This window comes from Lissotriton vulgaris, chromosome 1_1 (genome assembly GCF_964263255.1).
Source record: "Lissotriton vulgaris chromosome 1_1, aLisVul1.2, whole genome shotgun sequence".
Taxonomy (NCBI): domain Eukaryota; kingdom Metazoa; phylum Chordata; class Amphibia; order Caudata; family Salamandridae; genus Lissotriton; species Lissotriton vulgaris.
This window is the reverse complement of record NC_141685.1, coordinates 1,335,603,983-1,335,623,191: the sequence shown is the minus strand read 5'-3', so window position 1 is coordinate 1,335,623,191 and position 19,209 is coordinate 1,335,603,983. Positions and strand designations below refer to the sequence as shown.

Here is a 19,209-nt window from a genome sequence, read left to right as displayed (position 1 = left end):
GCACTGCTGTCTTTAAAGCACTACAGCAATGAGTCTGCCTTTTCATCAAAAAGGTATGAGCCATCAAAGGGCATGTCCATGAGGGAAGTTTGAACATCACCATTAACGCAAATGCTTCTCAAACAGGCGTGGAGCCTAAGTGCCACTGATGGCGCAATTGATCTTCGTTGCAAGTCAGTCGTATAAAGCCCACGTCGGATTGTGAACTTTGCTGCATCTCACACGCTGGAAATGGCTTGGGTGAGTATGGCTAGAGCCTCCTCAGAGACCATAGGCAGCACTTGCGCAACCGAATCCCACACAGTGGGAGTGTATCAGCCTCAAAGGCAGAGGGTGTTCACAGACCACAGTGCCTTTGCTGGCTGAAGAGAAAATTCTGGTGCAAAGGTATTGAGCATTTTAGATTCCCTATCTGGTGGACTGGTAAGGAATGTGCCAAGTTTGATCCTGGAAGTGGCACTTTGGACCACCAAGCTTTGCTGGGTGAGTAAACTGGGTCCCCCCGGATCGGGAGGATGGCGGCAGGTATTTGTCCAGTGCACAAGAGTCCCTGTGGTGAGCATGGATCAGGCCCCAAGTAGGACATTCAGGATGGCTTCGCTGAATGAGAGGAGAGGTCTGAAGGGGTAACTCCCAGTTAAACCACCTACGTCAAGACCACTGAAAGCAAATGAAAATCCAGGACCCTTGTTGACATCTGGACTGCCATTGCAAAGGAGGCTCCCTCCTCCATAGTCACAGTAGGGGGAGAGATCAAGCCAATGTCTGGTGATGTGTCTAAGCCACTAGCTTCCCCTAATTCCTCATAACAGGTGTCCTCTGGTTCATCTAGGGGGTGATAAACTAATAAGGGTCTACAAACCCTTCCTAATCATCTCCCTTTCATGCCTATCAAAAGAAAAATACAAAATGTTCCTTTTGCGTTTATCAAAAGAAAAGGACACTGGCTCCGACTCGGAGGGCATGGTACCGGCCGGCACTGATGCTGACACCAGGGGACGCAGAACCGGATCTGTATTGGCGCCAGGAATGACACTAGGGTCGGTGGTGCTGCTGCAGGGCTTCGGTGCACTGGGAATGACAGCACACAAGAGGACTCTGTGGAAAGTTGTAGTCTCCCAAGTGGTGTCGCTCTGGAGCCAACAATGGATCCATGGGACCTGACTAGTACCAAGTGTGGACCTGCCGGCGTGAATCCAGAAGGGGCCCCTCCCAAACCCATGAGGCCCGAAGGCACTCCACAGTGATTAGACCACCTAAATAGAGGTGCATGGCCTCACGAACTCCTTTAGCTAGGCGGGGTCAATCTGGCTCAGAGAAACAGAGACGCAGAGCATATCCAGGCACAAACTCCGCGGATGACCTTGAACTGTATCGTTCTCACACTTCATCCACTGACTTGGACCAGCGTAGAGAAATCTGAAAGTGCTTCGACTTCTTTGAATTCTTACATCTGTGGCACTGAGATAACAATCATCAGGAGTGGCTCTACAAGTGGTCCCAGGACTTTCAAAGCGACCGGGTTCGAGAGGATCACTGGATTGTTCAACGTAGGGAGGCAAAAAAGCTTCAGGGAACATTTCCTCAGCGCCTTTGGGTTCATGGCACGACAGTCCTCATAGGCCTTGGATTCGTGGTCCACTCCAAGAGCCACAAACAAATCAAGTGTGGGTCTGTCACAGACATTTGCCTAAGACAGGCACCGCAGGGTTTATAACCTGTTGTTTTTTTTAGTTAACATCTCTCACACACACCTGGAGAAAGGATTCTCTCAAAAGGTCTTTAACCAAACTTTAATAAAAAGCTCAGTCAAAAAGTGAGTGGGGGTAACTGTTCCAGATTTGCGCTGACTGGCTCGGGAAGAAAAGAACTGATCTCAGCCTGTTGGGGTGGCGTCTATATAGGCACAGTGCACGTCACATCCAGCGCTGATGCCACCCACGCAAACAACAACACCTACCGGCCTGCAGGGGTACTGCTCAAGAATTTCCAGATCCAGTGTTGTGCCTGGGGCGAATTCTAAGGTAAAGAAGAACAATAGTTACTTACCTGTAATCTGTGGTTCTCCAGTTTTGGTGTCTTTCATTGATTCACATGCCTGAATCATTCCCCATCGGAGTGGGAGTCCCACGGTACATAAAAAAGCAATAAAATGCACCTAATAACCAGAAAACCTTGGTAATAAGCAACCAGGAAGTAAAGTAGCCCTAGGCTACAAGAGAAAACTTCCACACTCATGACTATCATAGTCATTTTGTACAGTCCAAACTGCAGGAAATTATGCATCAGCACACACCAGAATGTTCTCCCCAGAGGCTCAGGCTCTCAGATTTTTTCGCACAGGAGTGAAACAAAAACATTATAGCCTAAACAGCCTCTGAGGGGAGGTGGGCGGGTTGCATGTGAATCTATGAAAGACACCAATACTGGAGAACCACAGATTACAGGTAAGTAACTATTGTTCTTCTCCAGTATTACGGGTGTCTTTCATAGATTCACATGCCTGAATCAGAGTAGATAGCAGTACACAACATAATGCTCGTTAGACGCTTCTGGTCTCACAGTATATATATATATATATATATATATATATATATATATATATATATATGAATTCCAACCGGAAGGTTAGTGCAACGCCTTTTGCACCAAACCCAGTGCGCAGACACAGTTGAATAAATCCAAGCCAGACTTACTTCGGATATTCTTCCTTTATTTCATATAGAGTGCAGAGGTGCAACACACTGCCAAACAGACGCGTTTCGGGCGTGAACGCCCTTGCTCACTGTCAGCGGGTTAACGGTACAACATCCTGTTAAATACATCAGTTAATTGCAGTAACGCGCCAAAAAGTTCCTCAAACAATTCAGTGCAATCAAAAAAGGACTATAGCAGGGACCCATTCTCAAAACACACACATATTGGTTCCGCCATTTTGGAGTGGTGTATAGTCGAGTTAAAACATGCCATGGCTTAGTTGTTGACATATTAGAGGTCTTGGTGTCAAGTTGGAATCAAAGGTTGATAATTATAATTATGACAACGGCACATTTGATCAAAGAATAGTCAGATATAAAGTGCAAGTGCATGAATATCTTCAATGTGCAAATATTGACAGTGCAAATACGCAAGGATTAATAACTGTGCAAATACGCAACATACTTCCTGTACAAATACATTAACAGTCAAAACAAGATATTTCATATATATACACGAATTAAAAATCTATTCTTTACACTTATTCCCTTGTGCCTCAATTCGTAGGTTGTCATTTAATTAAAACCACAATTGTTTATAAGAATAAAAATTCTTTACAGCAATGAAGATTCCATATAATACTATAACCTCCATTATTGGCATATTTAAGGCTCTGGTGTTGTATTACATTGACTGGGTTCCTGAAATTTTGACTTAGAGGATCAATATATGGGCGCAATAGAAACAAAGCAAGTTGATGATAATGTGTTACTGTACCGTAAGCAAAAGTGCAGAAATTATATAAAGGTGAGGGAGTGCTAAGATGTCCTGCTGAAGTAGACAGGAAAACATCAGGGTTATGTGGAACAAAAAAATCAAAAAATCTTTAGCTTCGCTGCTTCAGTTACATTAAAATATGCTGCTGCATAAAAATTCATCATTGCCCATTAGTTGCACAAGTGGGCGTAAATAGTTATGACACCTGGTTAAAGCCTAAGGTCCCTGCCACAGACCCTAGACTTACCTATGAGGAAACAGAGTAATGGAATAATCAATGATTTAGCGGTTACCGAGATATATTCAGAAAGACAGCAAAAGAGCAACTAATCTTATGCATCAAGATGATATATGTTTTTACAGAAGAGGTAGCCGGACTAAAACTACATATTAGCCCATAACATTGTGACTGACCAACACTAACAGAAATATTTCACAGAAAGGTGCTAAGGTCTTCTCCCATGTTCAAACCTCCTGGGATCTTAGTATTGAGGCGAACTATGTACAGGGACTCCATCTGCCTTAGTTTCTTTTCGTAGTCCCCACCTTTCTTGCTGGTTCTAACCGCATCTATAACGAAGTAGCTCAGATGGGATAGATTTCTGTTGTGAAATTGATCGAAATGGCGAGCCACTGGGTAGCTTTTATCACAGTTCACTATTGCTCTCAGATGCTGTAGAATACGCTGGTGTACTGGCAATTTCGTACTACCAACGTACCTCAGATTGCACGAGCAAGTGAGAACATACACTGCTAGTTCAGTTTTGCAGGTATAGTGAGATCTTATGTTGATGGGTTTGTCATCGAATGGTGTCGTGTACGATTTGGTATTGGTGCCAAATTTGCACGCTCTACACGATATACATCGGAAGAAACCCTTCCGAGGAGACAACCAATCTTCTTTTTTAGCTGTTTCTGGTGAACTCGAGACTAGAGCATTTCTCATGCTGTATGCTCGCCTGTAAGTCACTGCTGGTTTGTTGGGCATAATTTCTTTCAGGATGGGGTCAGTGAGTATAACCGACCATTGCTTCCTAACTAACTTGGAAATTTGACTAGCCTGTCGACTGAAACCAGTAATCAATCTTAGTGCATTTTGGTTGTCATCTCGGTTGCCATCTAAGGGCATCGTATTGGAAGGGGCCTGCAAGAGACTAGTTCTATCAACCTTGTTGGCCTTGTTCATTGCTATTATCAGGGCACTACTTTTATAACCCCTTGCTTCCAACCTCTTCATGGCTTCCAATTGATGGAAGTCCCTTTGTTCTGCTGAACTACACGTCCTGTGTATTCTAAGGAACTCTCCATAGGGGATGGATCGAATGGTATGCCCCGGGTGAAAGCTGTGAGCGTGCAGAATGGTATTGCCTGCTGTGCTCTTTCTATACAGGCTTGTTGTTATGGAACCGTTCACTATGCTTACTTGAACATCCAAAAAACTGATATCAGTCTTGCTAATATCAGCACTAAAGATGAGGTTGGAGTTGTTAACATTAATAGCATTGACAAAACTCTCTGCCTCCTCCTTGCTCCCTCTCCAGATGATGAATATGTCATCAATATACCTCATATATTTTACTACATTTTCTTGCCAAATGGTAGAGAACTGCGCCCTGAGGACATGCTCCTCCCACCAACCCACGTGGAGCCCCGCGTAGGTCGGGGAGAAACATGCCCCCATAGCCACTCCTCGTAATTGTTTGTACATTTTGTCATCAAACAAGAAAACGTTATTATTAAGGCATATTACAACCATGGATAACAACATAGCACTATGTTTGTGTAATTCAACCGGTCTTTTGCCAAGAAAAAATCTCAAAGCCTTCAAACCGTCCTGATGGGATATGCTAGTGTATAGACTGGCAATGTCCATAGTGATCAACAGAAAATCTGAAGACCATTTGCATTGTTCCAAATTACTTAGAAAATCTGTGCTGTCTCTAATGTATGCTGGGAGGGTGGTCACAAAGTCTTGCAAATAATGATCGATGTATTTCGAGGTGTTTTCAAACAAGCTATGTATAGCTGACACTATCGGTCTTCCAGGTACTGGCCTTACCCTCTTGTGGACCTTGGGGATAAAGTATAAATTCGGTATCACCGGATGTTCTTTATACAGATATTTCATTTCCTCCTTGGTGAGAAGGCCATCCCTTTTCCAACCATTAAGTTGTTTCCAGTATTCTGTTTGGATGTTTCTGACTGTTCTTGAATCACAAGGTTCGTAACAAGCTGTGTCGTTAAGGTGGCGGTATGGTAAGTAACTATTGTTCTTCTCCAGTATTACGGGTGTCTTTCATAGATTCACATGCCTGAATCAGAGTAGATAGCAGTACACAACATAATGCTCGTTAGACGCTTCTGGTCTCACAGTATATATATATATATATATATACATATATATATATATGATCGAAATGGCGAGCCACTGGGTAGCTTTTATCACAGTTCACTATTGCTCTCAGATGCTGTAGAATACGTTGGTGTACTGGCAATTTCGTACTACCAACGTACCTCAGATTGCACGAGCAAGTGAGAACATACACTGCTAGTTCAGTTTTGCAGGTATAGTGAGATCTTATGTTGATGGGTTTGTCATCGAATGGTGTCGTGTACGATTTGGTATTGGTGCCAAATTTGCACGCTCTACACGATATACATCGGAAGAAACCCTTCCGAGGAGACAACCAATCTTCTTTTTTAGCTGTTTCTGGTGAACTCGAGACTAGAGCATTTCTCATGCTGTATGCTCGCCTGTAAGTCACTGCTGGTTTGTTGGGCATAATTTCTTTCAGGATGGGGTCAGTGAGTATAACCGACCATTGCTTCCTAACTAACTTGGAAATTTGACTAGCCTGTCGACTGAAACCAGTAATCAATCTTAGTGCATTTTGGTTGTCATCTCGGTTGCCATCTAAGGGCATCGTATTGGAAGGGGCCTGCAAGAGACTAGTTCTATCAACCTTGTTGGCCTTGTTCATTGCTATTATCAGGGCACTACTTTTATAACCCCTTGCTTCCAACCTCTTCATGGCTTCCAATTGATGGAAGTCCCTTTGTTCTGCTGAACTACACGTCCTGTGTATTCTAAGGAACTCTCCATAGGGGATGGATCGAATGGTATGCCCCGGGTGAAAGCTGTGAGCGTGCAGAATGGTATTGCCTGCTGTGCTCTTTCTATACAGGCTTGTTGTTATGGAACCGTTCACTATGCTTACTTGAACATCCAAAAAACTGATATCAGTCTTGCTAATATCAGCACTAAAGATGAGGTTGGAGTTGTTAACATTAATAGCATTGACAAAACTCTCTGCCTCCTCCTTGCTCCCTCTCCAGATGATGAATATGTCATCAATATACCTCATATATTTTACTACATTTTCTTGCCAAATGGTAGAGAACTGCGCCCTGAGGACATGCTCCTCCCACCAACCCACGTGGAGCCCCGCGTAGGTCGGGGAGAAACATGCCCCCATAGCCACTCCTCGTAATTGTTTGTACATTTTGTCATCAAACAAGAAAACGTTATTATTAAGGCATATTACAACCATGGATAACAACATAGCACTATGTTTGTGTAATTCAACCGGTCTTTTGCCAAGAAAAAATCTCAAAACCTTCAAACCGTCCTGATGGGATATGCTAGTGTATAGACTGGCAATGTCCATAGTGATCAACAGAAAATCTGAAGACCATTTGCATTGTTCCAAATTACTTAGAAAATCCGTGCTGTCTCTAATGTATGCTGGGAGGGTGGTCACAAAGTCTTGCAAATAATGATCGATGTATTTCGAGGTGTTTTCAAACAAGCTATGTATAGCTGACACTATCGGTCTTCCAGGTACTGGCCTTACCCTCTTGTGGACCTTGGGGATAAAGTATAAATTCGGTATCACCGGATGTTCTTTATACAGATATTTCATTTCCTCCTTGGTGAGAAGGCCATCCCTTTTCCAACCATTAAGTTGTTTCCAGTATTCTGTTTGGATGTTTCTGACTGTTCTTGAATCACAAGGTTCGTAACAAGCTGTGTCGTTAAGGTGGCGGTATGGTAAGTAACTATTGTTCTTCTCCAGTATTACGGGTGTCTTTCATAGATTCACATGCCTGAATCAGAGTAGATAGCAGTACACAACATAATGCTCGTTAGACGCTTCTGGTCTCACAGTATATATATATATATATATATATATATATATATATATATATATATATATATATATATATATATATATATATATATATATATATATATATATATATATATATATATATATATATATATATATATATATATATAATAAAGAAGCATAAATAAGATCATAAATACATAATGCTTACATATGCATACTAGATTAGGATATATAACAGCATTTAAATAAGCGTCTAAAAAGAGCAAAGTGGAGGAGGGAGAACAGAGGCTCACTTTTTTTTAAAAAGATTGCAGCGAACAGCTCGTCCCACTGACGTATCTGCATCACTTGAAGCGTCCAAACAGTAATGTTTGGTAAAGGTGTGTCTGCTGGACCAGGTTGCCGCTCTGCAGATCTGATGAAGAGGCACACCAGCAAAGAGCGCGGTGATGAGGAGATTGCGCTCGTAGAATGCGCTCTATGGGTTGTCTGCAAAGGCCCTACCGCCTGCTGATGACACAGACTAATCGCCGCGGACATCCAGCGAGCTATGGTCTGCTTGGATACAGAGTAACCTTGACGTAATCTTCCATAGGCTATAAATAGCTGATCTGATTTCCGAATTGTTGCAGTTCGTTGAAGATAGAACTTGAGACACCTCCTGGTATCAAGGGAATGAAAGGCTATTTTAGCCACTGTTTGAGGTTTTGGAAAGAAAGCCTTCAAAATTATCGGCTCATTAAGGTGAAAATCCGTAGGTAGCTTAGGCATGAAGCTGGGATTGGTACGAAGAAGCACTGAATTAGAAGTGAATTGTAGAAAAGGTGACTTAACCGTGAATGCTTGAATGTCGCTGACCCTTCTAGCTGATGTTAGCACCAACAGCAGAGATACGTTCCAAGAAAGGAACTTAAGATCCACTTTATGAATAGGTTAAAAGGGGTGATGCATGAGTTGAGCGAGCACCACATTCAAATGCCAGGATGGAGATGGATGCCGAATGGGGGAAACTTTCGAAATAGTCCTTTAAAAAAATTGCTGAATAACTCTAGTAGAGTAGAGAGAGTTAGAACCATCCTGATGGAACCTTGAGATAGCTGCCAAAAATACTTTCAACGTGGAATGAGATAAACCTGATTTTGCCAATTGAAGAAAGAATAGTAAGATCTGTTCTGGCCTGGCATGAATTGGATGCAAATTGGCAGATTGACACCAGGTGCAAAATCTTTTCCATTTGAGTATGTATGTCTTAATAGTGGCAGGTGCTCTAGCATTGCCTAAAACTTCTTAACAGTCCGTAGGGATATCTAAGTGTGCGAACTCAAGGTGTTGAGAAACCAAGCTGCTAATCTCAAGGAGGCTGGGTCCAGGTGACAGATCTGACCCTCCTGAATGGACAGCAGGTTCGGTATTGGTGGAAACTGAATGGGATCGCACTCCGAAAGGAGGAGAAGTTCGGTGAACCAGAATTGGCGATGCCATCTGGGAGCAATGAGAATAAGGCGACAAGGCTGTTTTTTCATCTTGTGGATGACTCTGGGAACCAACAGAATCAGAGGAAAGGCGTAGACATGAATGTGAGACCAGTTCATTGAAAGCGCATTCCCGCACGAGTCCTTGTGGGGAAGCCAGCTTGCGAAGTGTGGGCATTTTCGGTTCTTGCTTGTTGCAAACAGGTCCAGATCGGGTTGGCCCAACTCCCGAAAGACTCGGTCCAACGTTGGTTGATGGACCTCCCATTCATGATTGGATATTGAAGATCTGCTGAGGGAATCCGCTAGAGCATTGGAAATCCCCGGAACATGGACAGCTGAAATGTTGATCTTGTGACTCAATGCCCAGCCCCAGATCTCCTGGGCTTGTTGAGAGAGCAGGGCCGACTTTGTACCACCCTGTTTGTTTAAGTAATGCATACTTGTTGTGCTGTCTGTCCGAATTAGTACCAAAGCCCCTTGGATGACTGTTCGAAAGGGCTTCAAGGCCAAGAAAATGGCTTGCAGCTCCAGGAGGTTGATGTGCCACTTCTTATGTTGCACATTCCACTTTCCGTTGACCGTCATTCCCTGAAGGTGTACCCCCATCCATCGAGAGAAGCATCCGTGGTGATGGTGAAATTTGGTACTTCCGCCAGGAATGCACATCCTTCCAGCAAATTCTTCATCCGAGTCCACCAGAGAAAGGAGTCTTTCATCCGAGGAGTTATGAGAATGACGTTGTCGAATGACCCCGAAACCTGCAACCATTGGAGGTTGAGTTCTTCTTGTAAAGGTCTCATTCTGAGACGGCAGTTGGGTATGAGAGGGATGCAGGATGAAATTCTCCCTAGGAAAGATTTGAACAGTGGAACTGAAATGTACTCTTTTTCTTGCAATTGCGAGCTAGCTTGCAGGTCTTGTGTTGTCTCTCTTTTGAGACGAAAGCCTGAGTGAGTTGGGTGCCCAGCGTGGCTCCCAAGAAGGACTTTCTTTGCGATGGAATGAGATGAGATTTCTTGAAGTAGATGGAGAGGCCCAGAGACTGGAATAGTAATAGGCATCTTTGAACGTGTGCGTTTGCCTTTGCAAAAGAACTCGCCTTGATAAGGCAATCGTCCAAGTATGGGAAGATTTGAATGCCCTCTAAGCGAAGGTTAGCTGCCACCGGAGCTAGAACATTTGTGAAAACACGGGGTACTGACCGAAGTCCAAAGGGAAGTATTCTGAACTGAAAATCCCTGCCAGCCACTCTGAATCGTAAGAATTTTCTGTGTCTGGGGAGGATTGGCACATGAAAATAAGCGTCTTGAAGGTCGAAGGTGGCCATGTGATCCCGTACAGAAAGAAGCTGGAGGATTTCTTGAAGTGTTAACATCCGGAAGGACAACTATTTCAGGTATTTGTTGAGGATGCGCAGGTCGAGGATGGGGCGCCATTCTCCCGATTTTTTCCGTATGAGGAAAAATCTTGAGTAAAAACCTGTTCATCTGTGCAAACAAGGGACCTTTTTGATCGCTCCCTTCCGTATCATCAAATTTATTTGGGTAAACAACTCCTTGATATGAGCTGGAGGTGGGCCCTTGGGAGGAGAGTTTGGAGGGATCTTGATGAATTCCAAATTGTGGCCTCTGGCCACTATATCCAGGACCCACTTGTCTGTAGTAATTGCGGACCAGTTCGAGTAGAATCAGGATATTTTTCTTCCAACCTTTGACTGGGGGAGGGTAGAGATGGTGGCAGGTGGCGTGTTTAATTGCTTCTTAGTGGAATCTCTTCCACGGTAGGAGGGCTTTCTTCTTGAGTGCGCATAGGAGTTACCTCGTAGTCCGTAAGACTGTTGCTTGTAAGGCTGATATCTCTGATTAGTTTGAGAGGTTTGGTATGACCTCTGCTGATTGTAGCTTCCTCTGTTGGAAAAGGATCCATGCCCTTTAGCACCTCTAAAGGACGACATACGAAACTGAAGGCTACTCAAAGATCTTGCTGTCTCTGTGTCCTTCTTGATAGAATGGCATGTCGATTATCTTTGATTGCACTTCTTGGCGAAAACATGTGGATTTCAGCCATCCCTGCCTTCTTAGCACTGCTGCACCAGCTAGCTGCCTGAATCCTGTAGACGCCACATCTACTGCTGAGTCAATAATTTCTGCAGAAGTAACTTCACCTTCTTGTAAAATCTTCCTTGCCTCAGATTTTGCAGGTTCTTATAGCATTTCAACATAGGGGGAGATGTCGGACCACATCTGCCTGTCATATCTCCCTAATACCGCTATGGAGTTCGAGGCCCGTACAGTTGTTGCCACCATAGTGGAGACTTTTCTCCCGATGGAATCTAGTCGTCTGCCATCTCTATCTGGTGGAGCAGATATAGGAGAAGAGGGGTTCTTAGCCCGTCTTTGTGCCTCTTGGGCGATGACCGAATCAGCCTTAGGTTGTCCTATAAGGCATGAAGGAGAGTTGTCCGGTGCCTTATACTTCTTGTCTAACCGGGGCAAGACAGCAGGAAGAGAATTTGGTGTTGCCATAATCTTTAATCCTTCCTTCCATATGAAATCAATGATGGGAATAGTTTTCACTTGCCTTTGTGGTTGATCTTTAAAATCATAAAGAAAGCAATCATCTTTCTTTGTCTCGATTGGGATCAGAAATTTCTTTGTAGCTCTCTCCATCAGGAGATGGAAACCTCTGATGTCTACTGGGGGGGGAGTTAGCCGTATGTGGAGCAGAAGGTGAAGGCGTCTGAATTTGGTACTCATCCCACTCCGACAGAACAGATTTCTCATCCACCCCTCCTTCCTCTCTATCTTCATCCATGGTGTTAGCCTTCTGAGAATGGTGAGATGGTGCTGGAGAAGGTGGTTTTCGATATCTCAAGGAAGATGCAGAGCCCTGAGGCATGGGTGTTGATGGGAGAGACCCCGCCAACTCAGATGGAGGGAAACGGCGATAGTTGTCGTCTAACATGAATTGTAAATTATTGAGAAGGGCCAAAGGCATCTGTGCTGTGGCACCGTGGCAGGAGCTTGATCCACAGGCTCAGAGAATGGTTCTTTGTCCTGATCTTCATCCTGATATTTAATGAGCAATTCTAACAGACTCGTAGCAGTGCGAATTCTGTCGTCTACATCAGATTGCTCCTCGTCGTCATCAGAATCCAGCAATTGGTCAAGTAATTTAAGTGGTGAGCTTGCAATAACGAGCCACGTCTTTCTAGCAAAGAAGCAGTCGTAGCCGGTGGGGCAAAGGAGGCCGTAGACGGTGTGGTGGACCATACTTGCAGTTCAGTGCAAGATGATAGAAGAGGCATCAATGGTTTTGCCGTTGAAGGTGGCGTCGTCGATGCAGATGGTGCCGACGAGACTTGGAACTTTGTCGACGGTGAAATCTTCGTCGACGATATCTTTGTCGACGATGTGGCCGTCGACGACGATGTAGAAAGGAGTGTAATTCAGACAAAAAAGTGAAGTACTGAGCAGAGCTCAGGGAGACTCCCTTCACACGACGTGCGGTAGAAAATTTGAGAGCCTGAGCCTCTGGGGAGAACATTCTGGTGGGTGCTGTCGCCTGATTGGCTGCAGTTTGGACTATACAATATGACTATGATAGTCATGAGTGTGGAAGTGTTTCTCTTGTAGCCTAGGGCTACTTTACTTCCTGGTTGCTTATTACCAAGGTTTTCTGGTTATTAGGTGCATATTGCTTTTTAATGTACCCTGGGGCTCCCACTCCGACGACGGGGATGATTCAGGCATGTGAATCTATGAAAGACACCCCAATACTGGCAAATCTGCAGCTAGAAGTCACTATCAGATATTTATTGTCCCCTGAAGTCATGGTTTTACACAACTACATAGCTCAATAAACCTTAAGATAATAAAGAGTGTGATTCTGCATGTTTACAAATGAACATCATGCATATGACACATGAGCACCAGAACTAGTAAACAAAACAAAGGTATCAGGGAATCATTCATACATTAAGCATTGATATAAACATTCTTAAATTGTCCCTCACAAACTATCTATTGATCCCCAACATAGTTCAAGACTATCTAATGAGGCACTCTGCCTGGCGATGAGAGAGTAACTGTGAGATCAGAAAGCAAAAATGATCTTGAATAAATTTCACATGAGGTCAAAAGACAAGTTGTGGATGCCACATCCTGTTACGAGTAATATCAATATAAAAATGCACACAATTCTTGCAAGCAAACATACTTTCCTTTTGGGATAAATTTTACTGAAATATGTAATTAGATAATGAGCAGAAGCATATTCAGTTTTCAGGATTGCAAATGTGTGCAGCATTTAATCAACTGACCATAGAATTTCACTGTCCTTGCATGGACTAAATACAGTATGGGACAAGCTGATGTGAGTAGTTGAAGACCTTGAGATACTTTCTTACCAATTACCAGGCCTACAATATTGGGTAAAAATGTCAAATGCAACAAAATAATGGTTTTAATGAACCTTACTGTGAAAGGTAGAGATCAAAGGGCAGATGATTGTCCTGGGATTCTTCTCAGAGTCAGAAAAAATAATTTCGGGGCTGTCACTGTGTGGTATGCTGAGATGATCTGTCTGAATGCATTACTTGTTTATCATTTCCATAAAATGTTTGTTTTTTCAAACAGACGAAAAAGTGTTTGTTTTTTTAGCAGCGTAGCTTTTTGTGTCATTTGACCCTTTCTGATTTGTGTTTATTATAAAATTTTTCTGATTCTTTTGTTTTTGATATGAGTTTTTTCGCCTCTTCATTTTAAAACTGTCCAAAAATCCTGCACACAGACAGAATTATTTTGTGCTAATCAATCTTAGAGAGGATTCTTTGCTAGACAACTATGAATCAAGGCAGTTTAAAACAAATTTAAATCTCTCTAAGGCACGACTGAACTCTTAAATTGAGTTTGTGCTTTGAAATGGAATTATAAACTCATATTTATGGCAATCAATCAGGGGGTGTAAAGCGTGCTACTCACCGAGAGGGTCTCAGGGCGTTGGGCGTTGCAGCTCCGGTCAGCCGAAGAGCCAGGTTTTGAGGCTCTTTCTGAAGGTGCGCAGAGTAGGGGAGTGTCTGATGTTGACTGGGAGCTTGTTTCAGGCTTTGGCTGCGATGTAGGAGAAGGCTCATCCACCCGCTCTGGTTTTGCGGATGCGCAGGGTTTCTGCCAGGGCGAGGTCGGAAGAGCGGAGGTTCCTTTTGGGTACGTAGAAGGAGACTCTTTCATTGAAGTATTTGGGTCCGATGTTGTGGAGGGATTTGTAGGCGTGGGTGGGTAGCTTGAAGGTTGTTCTCTTCTGAACGGGTAGCCAGTGGAGGTCTCGCAGGTGTCGGGTTGTTTGCTCATGTTGTGGGATGCTGAGGATGATTGTGTTCTCAGTGTTCTGGATGGTCTGGAGTTTGTGTAGCAGGGATTTGTTGATTCCACCATAGAGGGCCTTTACTCATTCCAGTCTGCTTGTTATGAGTGCGTGGGTGATGATCTTTCTGGCTTTTGGGAGATCCACTTGATTGTCTTGCGGAAGATGCGGAGGGTGTTGAAGCAGGTGAAAGCGATGGCATTGATCTGTCGGGTCATGGTGAGGGAGGAGTTGAGTATGATGCAGAGGTTCCGGGGCGTGGTCCGTGGAGTTGTCCCACGCAGAAGGGGATGGTCCAAAGACTAGGACTTCTGTCTTTTATGAGTTGAGTTTCAGACAACTGCTACTCATCCAAGCTGCAACGTCTTTCATTTGTTCTTGGAAGGTGAGTCTGGTGGTTTTGAGGTCCTTCATGAGGGAGAGGATGAGCTGAGTGTCGTCGGCGTAGGATACAATGCTCAGTCCATGCTGTCTGACGATGGTGGCAAGGGGAGCCATGAAGATATTGAAGAGAGTGGGACTGAGCGATGATCCTTAGGGTACTCCGCAGTTAATCTATGTGGGTTTGGAAAGGAAAGGCAGGAGTCTGATCCTTTGGGTTCTGCCGGCGAGGAAGGAGCGGTGCAAGTCAAGGGTCATTCCCTGTATTCCTGCGTCGTGGAGTCTGGCTGTGAGGGTGCAGTGGGAAAGAGTGTTGAAGGCTGCAGAGAGGTCAAGTAGAATAAGGGCTGCGGTCTGGACTCGGTCGAGGAGCATGCAGATGTCGTCCGTGGCGGCAAGGAGGGCTGTGGTTGCTGCAGACTCTAGACTGGGAGGGGTCAAGGATGGAGATCTCTTCGATGAAGTTAGTCAACTGGGCATTGACAGTCTTCTCTGTGTCTTTTGCTGCGAAGGGAAGGAGAGAGATGGGTCGGTAGTTCTTCAGGTCCGTCAGGTCTGCAGAGGGTATCTTCAGGACGGGCTTGACTTCTGCGCGTTTCAAGTCGTTTGGGAAAGTGCCGGATTCGAAGGTGGCGTTAATGGTGCGTCATAGCTGGGGCACTATGGCAGCTTTGTGGAAGATGTGCAGGGCATGGGTCTGTGGGGGCTCCTGAGTGGGTGCTCTTCATGGTCGTTGTAGTATCTTCTGTGGTGACTGGGTCCAGGCGGTGATGGTGGGTCAGCTGTCGTCGCTGGAGGGAAGAGTGGTCTCAGGAGTCTGCTCGCTGAAGTTGTCGTAGAGGGCTTTGATTTTCAGGTGGAAGTAGAAGCAGAGCTTATTGCAAAGGTCTTGGGACTTCGCTGTGGGGCTTGGTGAATAGCTGGATGATGTTGAAGAGTTCCTTTGAGTTTCTGGAGTTGGTGAGGATTTTGTTCCGGATGAAGGTCTTCTTGGTGGATCTTATGCGTTGGTGGTAGTCTGTCATGGCGTTCATGTAGGTGGTCAGGTCATCCGTGGTTTTGCTGTTTCTCCATCATCTGTCGAGACGTCTGCAAGAGCATCTGACTTCTTGGAGGTCGGTGGTGAACCAGGTGGCCTTCAGGGGGCGTTGTCTGTCATTGCTGTGGAAGGGTATGAGCTTGCCTGCGCAATTAGTTATCCAGTGGTGTAGTTCCTTGGCTGCAGAGTTGGCGTCGGTCGAGGCAGGGCGGGGGGGTTCGCGGCTGAGGGTGGAGTTGAGGTCCTCCTCTGTTAGCTTGCTCCAGTTCCTTCGCGGAGGGCGAGGTGTGGGTTTGAGAGTGGTGGAGGTGTTGAAAGAGAAATGTTCGCAGTGGTGGTCCGTCCAGACGGGCTGCTTGGTGTGGCTGAAGCAGATGTTGTTCCCTCTTGTAAAGATGGGGTCGAGGGTGTGTCCTGCCTTGTGGGTATGGGTGGTGACGAGCTGTTTCAGTCCAATGTTGGGGAGGTTGTCCAGGAGGGTGGTGGAGTTGGGGTCGCTGAGGTTGTCAAGGTGAAAGTTCAGGTCACCGATGAGTATGTAGTCCGAGGAGACAATATCATTGGGGGGAGGGGGGGAGGGAACGAGGTCAGCAGTAGTAGTGGCAAACGGTGCACAGGGTCCGGGGGGGTCTTAGGTGTGGGTGCTGCGTAGAGTGGTTCGAGGGCTGGTCTGGATCTATGAGTCATTTAGAACAATAATTTCAAAAGGTATATCCCAAATCCCCACAAACATAGTATAAAAGGAAATGTGAATTATTGTAATGCTAGTTTTGCATCGTAGGGTTCTTCATTAAAGTCATAAGCATACATCCCAGGTTATTTGTGAACAGGAATTACACTTATAACTTACATCTCACTGTATTCCTTAATCAAAATTGAATAGAGATTGCGAGGCAACTTTCGGTACAAGGTATACTTGTATATAGAAGCTACTGGTTCCGTAAAGTCCCTTTTCAGTGCATTGTGTTTCATGTTTTTCCTTCATGCACTTTCATTCTGAGTTTACAGCTTTCATTGTTTGATCACAATGCACAGGCACTCATGCTGCAATGCCACCTTATGCATTATTGAAGGTTAAAATAAAAAAAGCTATATTGTTAAGAGACTTTGGAGGTTTCTATCCACAGTTTAGAAATGGTTGCTATGCACCTCTCACGGACATAATGTGATATGCTGAAAGTGGAGTGTTCCGGGATGTATTCCAGCAGGAGGGAATAATTTAGGTTTATGACTATCAGTGAAGCTCCTATGTCTCAGATTTTAATTTGGTCTGTCATCACACACTACAACAAAGGCAATAACCAATATTATACTAAACACTTGTGTTTTGAAATCCATATCTCACACTAAACATTATTGTACAATTTGACATCTCAATCTACCTATTCTTTGAATTACTAGATGTTAAAGTGAAAAAGAGTAAATAGATGTAAGAAATGACAATATGTAAAAAATAAAAAATAAATGTAAATACGTATAGCATACCAATCGAAAAGATCGCAATACAGAAAGACCTTCCACATCCTGCAGACCCAGCTCCATTAAACTGAGACTGACAATGAAGCCGTCAAAGATGTTCCAACCTTCTTGGAAATAATAATATGGATCCATGGCTACTAGCTTCAGGAACATTTCTGCTGTGAAAATACCAGTAAAAACCTGAAAAAAATAACATTAACTACATTAAATGATCCTTTAGAAATACAAATGTTATACTTTTCAGCAATGTAGCATCTTCAGTACCATTACTACCGAAAGCTGTCACCCTAAATTTGTTCTCATCTGTAACACAAATCCAGAATTCCGGGCCACATGCAAGCCAACCAATGGATCTAGAATTGCAATAGGCCTCCTTTAATATTTGTTTTATTCCTAGTTACTAAAGTTTAAGAGTTTTCAAATTATACACAATGTCAAGGAAATGCCCCAAAATTGCCATCATGACATGGATACGTATTGACAATCCTTCCTGGGCAGTAATGTGATTTTGTGTCATAGTCACAAAGTGCTCCCAAAAAATACTAGGTATGCAAGCAGCATGTTTAGTTTATACATGTTTTTACATTATATGCTCAAGAGATTGTCCTTATGCTTGTTGATTTACATTTTCTTTTCAAATAAATAAATTTAATGGGTAATTGGTAAACATACACAGCTGTTTAATAACTATACTTTACAACTTACACCTTAACATTTTAACAGTTTTCCAAACAACTTCAGAAGGCTTTTAAAATAACTATAGAAACTACAGTACCTTTACCCTCTAAGTGATGAATTTTCAACTAAGTAAGATGAGATGTAAGAAAAATATTGTGTCTTACTACATTACAACCTAGGACAAAAGCTAAAATATATGACCAAATGTGGACATAAAATGTTTTATTATTCCGTCTGTATTTATTTTTAAATAATTACAATAATGCAAATTGTTTGTTTAATAGTGATTCCAAATGCTGTTATTCAATACTGCCAGTCTATTAGTTGTGCTGATTTACAGGTAATGGAGTTAAAAAGGAGAGAACGTTTCCAAATGAAGCTAAAACAACTTTCCCTGCGCCAGGTTGATACTAAAATGTGCATATGTTCATCTGAGGTTATTGATTAATCATTTAGGGGTATTCACATGTTTTAAACCTATTATGCATTAAAAAAAAATGAGCATACATTTCTTGGTTATATCCTTGTGAAACGAAACTAGTTTCTGCATCCCTTTTTCACAAATACAAAAATAAATATGGATAAACAGACCGAAATGTCAAAAATCTAAATACCTTTCCGTGCTGATGTTCAACACTAGAAGTCCTTACCCCTAACACTCCTGGGACGGGCCGCTCACTATAAACTGATGGCACTTCCCCGTTTTCTTTATACCTTACAAAACACACCTTTTTTGATCCCACCTCAATATTTTCTATCCATTGACGCTGAGGTACAATCCATACTGTGGAATAATGGGACACCCCGAATTGCCTAGGTCAAACTGACCAAAAGCTGGTATGATGGTGGAATTGCTCTCCCAGCGATTAGATCCTATTACTGGGACTCACAATTGGTGGTTCTCAACCCCTGGATGCATCGACCCATCACTGACCTGGCATACAGAATGGATAGGTACAATATGCCCTTGGGCAACTATCTCAGGGCGCTATATGAGGGGAAAAACTGCATACCTAAAAATACCCTGACCTCCACTACAGTTTCTATTTGGCATACGACAAGGGCCGCGTTGGGCTGGAGAGACAAAATTACTGAGGCTGCTCCTCTGTTTGACTCCAGTCAATTAGGCCTGCTCTCTCAACAACCAGGGTTTGACAAGTGGGATCTCATTGGCTTTTCACAAGTG

At 43.6% G+C, this 19,209-nt stretch overlaps 1 protein-coding gene across 2 annotated transcripts in view; it reads right to left on the bottom strand.

Moving 5' to 3' along the window:
* SCN8A (sodium voltage-gated channel alpha subunit 8) overlaps positions 1-19,209 on the bottom strand; it is a 671,454-nt gene that overhangs the window by 242,347 nt on the left and 409,898 nt on the right. For both annotated transcript variants that reach the window (XM_086966390.1, XM_086966401.1), the window contains exon 15: positions 17,352-17,525. In XM_086966390.1, the coding sequence (XP_086822516.1) occupies positions 17,352-17,525 (174 nt within the window). The remainder of the gene's footprint in view (positions 1-17,351; positions 17,526-19,209) is intronic.